At 44.9% G+C, this 2,227-nt stretch overlaps 1 protein-coding gene across 3 annotated transcripts; it reads left to right on the top strand.

Moving 5' to 3' along the window:
• The first annotated feature begins 939 nt into the window (after nt 1–939).
• On the top strand, nt 940–1,953 carry LOC143270780 (periphilin-1-like). 3 transcript variants are annotated; one of them, XM_076561886.1, is made up of 3 exons: nt 940–991; nt 1,175–1,497; nt 1,618–1,953. In XM_076561886.1, the coding sequence occupies exons 2-3, from the start codon at nt 1,240–1,242 to the stop codon at nt 1,951–1,953; spliced, it is 594 nt and encodes a 197-aa protein (XP_076418001.1). In that variant the 5' UTR covers nt 940–991; nt 1,175–1,239. The 3 variants fall into 3 exon arrangements, with proteins under 3 accessions (XP_076418001.1, XP_076418000.1, XP_076417999.1); XM_076561885.1 differs by lacking the exon at nt 940–991 and having other exon boundaries at nt 1,240–1,497; XM_076561884.1 differs by lacking the exon at nt 940–991 and having other exon boundaries at nt 1,240–1,953.
• Nucleotides 1,954–2,227: the final 274 nt, after the last annotated feature.

The raw sequence follows: 2,227 nt of genomic DNA, 5'->3' as shown, positions 1-2,227 counted from the left end.
GAGATGGTTCAGAAGTTAAGAGCACCGACTGCTCTTCCAGAGGTCCTCAGTTCAATGCACAACAACCACATGATGGCTCACAACCATCTATAATGAGATCTGGCGCCCTCTTCTGTATACATAATAAATAAATAAATCTTAAAAAAAAAAAAAGGGGGGTGATCCCTGAGGAAGACTAATTCTTTAGCAGTCTGTAGTTCTTTGTTTAGAGTTGGAACCCTATGAGATTTCCCCCTTCAAGTTAGCATATTGAATGGATTGTCCTTTTTCAGGTCTTGTTTAGGCAGTCATATTGTTGAAATATCATGGGTGAAGCTTCCCTTTCATTTCTGGTTCCTACAATCTTTCCTCTTCCTCTTAATGATGCTCCCTGAGCCTTAGGCGCAGGAGTTTTGTGTGTGTATCTTGGGGCTAGAAACCCCACAATCACTTGTTCTCTGACGTTGAGTGGTTGTGGTTTTCTGCAATGGTCTCTCTCTGTTGCAAAGAGAAGCTTTTTTTTGGTGAGGGGTGAGAGCTACACTTTTTTGTAGGAAGTGGAATTCACTTAGGAATGGTACTGATTTAGTCAAGTGGTGGTACTGCATTCTCCTGTATGACACATGAACTCACCAGCCCCAGCTAATTTCCTAGCTTTCAAGTACCTGGCATGATTTCCGTGCTGTTGAGTAGGCCTAAGTTTAATTAGAGAGCTGTTGGTGCGGTTTCAGCAGGATCGGTGGAACGTACCTATTGGGGAGTTCTGATGACGAATTTTTAGACAATAACAGATTCTTGAGCTGAGCCATGAGTGTGGTTGGAAATTGAAAGTGAACTGGAAGGGAAGTAGGCATTTCTGTTCGCAGGAGTCCAGTGGCTTCCAAAACAGATGAAATGTGGTCTGAGGGATGGTGTGACTACAAGCGACTTCCAGGAAAACAAGCACAGGGATGGTATGACTACAAGCGACTTCCAGGAAAACAAGCGCCTCCTTGGAACCATCCCAGTGATGGCAACCATAGATCAATTAATGATGTGCCAAAGAGACCGCCTCTGGGAGACAAGAGATCTTCTCTGCTAGCCAAACCCAAGGAAGGAGGCTACAGTAGATACTACTGTCATGTTGATTACCAAGAATGGGGCAAGGGCCGCTGTTTTACTCAGGATCCAAGAAGAGCCCCACCCTACAAAAGAGGCCATTATGGCTACCAATGGTCAAGAGATGAGTATTCCACAAGCCAACAGCCTCAATACAGGGCCATGAGAAACGGCTTTAGAAGAAAAAGTTTCTATTCTTCCCATTATTCAAGACAACGCTCTCCCCATAAACGGGGCGCTCCTTTTTTGAGAGAATCACGTGTGGGCGGGAAGGACTCCCTACACAGCAGATTTGGATCCAGTCTCAGCAGTAGAAGCAGGATGCGCTCCTTCCATCAGTCTCGATGTAGATGTAAAGAGAGAGCCATCCAGTTTTTGAAAACATCAAGAGATACTGTGCCCTCAAGTTCTTCATCCAAGGTGTTAAAAAGCCCCAGCAGGCTGACTGAGAAGGAACAGGCTGATGCTGCAAGCAAGAGGGCGAATGAAAATTCCAAGCAGTCAGAAGAAAATAACTTGGCTGAAATTTCCGAGTTTGAGATGGGATCCAAGGCACCATTACGTATCAACCAGACAGAAGAACCCGAGTCAAACACAACAGCTGGCCCAGAATTGTGTGAAGACAGCCAGCTTAGCATTCGCTCAAAAGCAATTGCATCAAAAATCTCTGAGATTGAGAAGGTTTACCGACAAGTCTGTGAAACTTTCGGGATGGTGGTGGAAAGGCTGGTTGAAAAGGATCATTCGTTAGAAAAATCTATACAGTTTGCAATGAAGCAGAGTTTGCATGAAATAGGTGAGCAACATGTTGAAGAACTCAAGCATTTCATTATGGAGTATGATAATTCTACTCCAGATTTTGGAGACCCTTTTTAGCAGAATTAGGGCTCGGTTCAAAAAATTATGTAAAAGCTTCTAGATTTCTTACCTTTGGATTGTTTGCTCACCCTTGATGCATGGGGGTGAAGCTTGGTCCTGCCTCAACTGAATGGAAGTACTAACAATTTTGGAGGAAGGGATGGGGGGAGGGTTTGCTGTTCCCCAATGGAAGTACTAACCCTTTTGGAGGAGGGGATGGGGGGAGGGTTTGCTGTTCGCCAATGGAAGTACTAACCCTTTTGGAGGAGGGGATGGGGGAAGTCTTGGGGGA

The sequence above is a fragment of the Peromyscus maniculatus genome, chromosome X (genome assembly GCF_049852395.1).
Source record: "Peromyscus maniculatus bairdii isolate BWxNUB_F1_BW_parent chromosome X, HU_Pman_BW_mat_3.1, whole genome shotgun sequence".
Lineage (NCBI taxonomy): Eukaryota > Metazoa > Chordata > Mammalia > Rodentia > Cricetidae > Peromyscus > Peromyscus maniculatus.
The sequence above is the reverse complement of the archived record's forward strand: the minus strand, read 5'-3'. Positions and strand labels throughout refer to the sequence as shown.

What these genes read in the sequence shown, in the direction of transcription:
- LOC143270780 (XM_076561884.1), top strand. Translation starts at nt 1,240, where the DNA reads ATGAGAAACGGCTTTAGAAGAAAAAGTTTCTATTCTTCCCATTATTCA.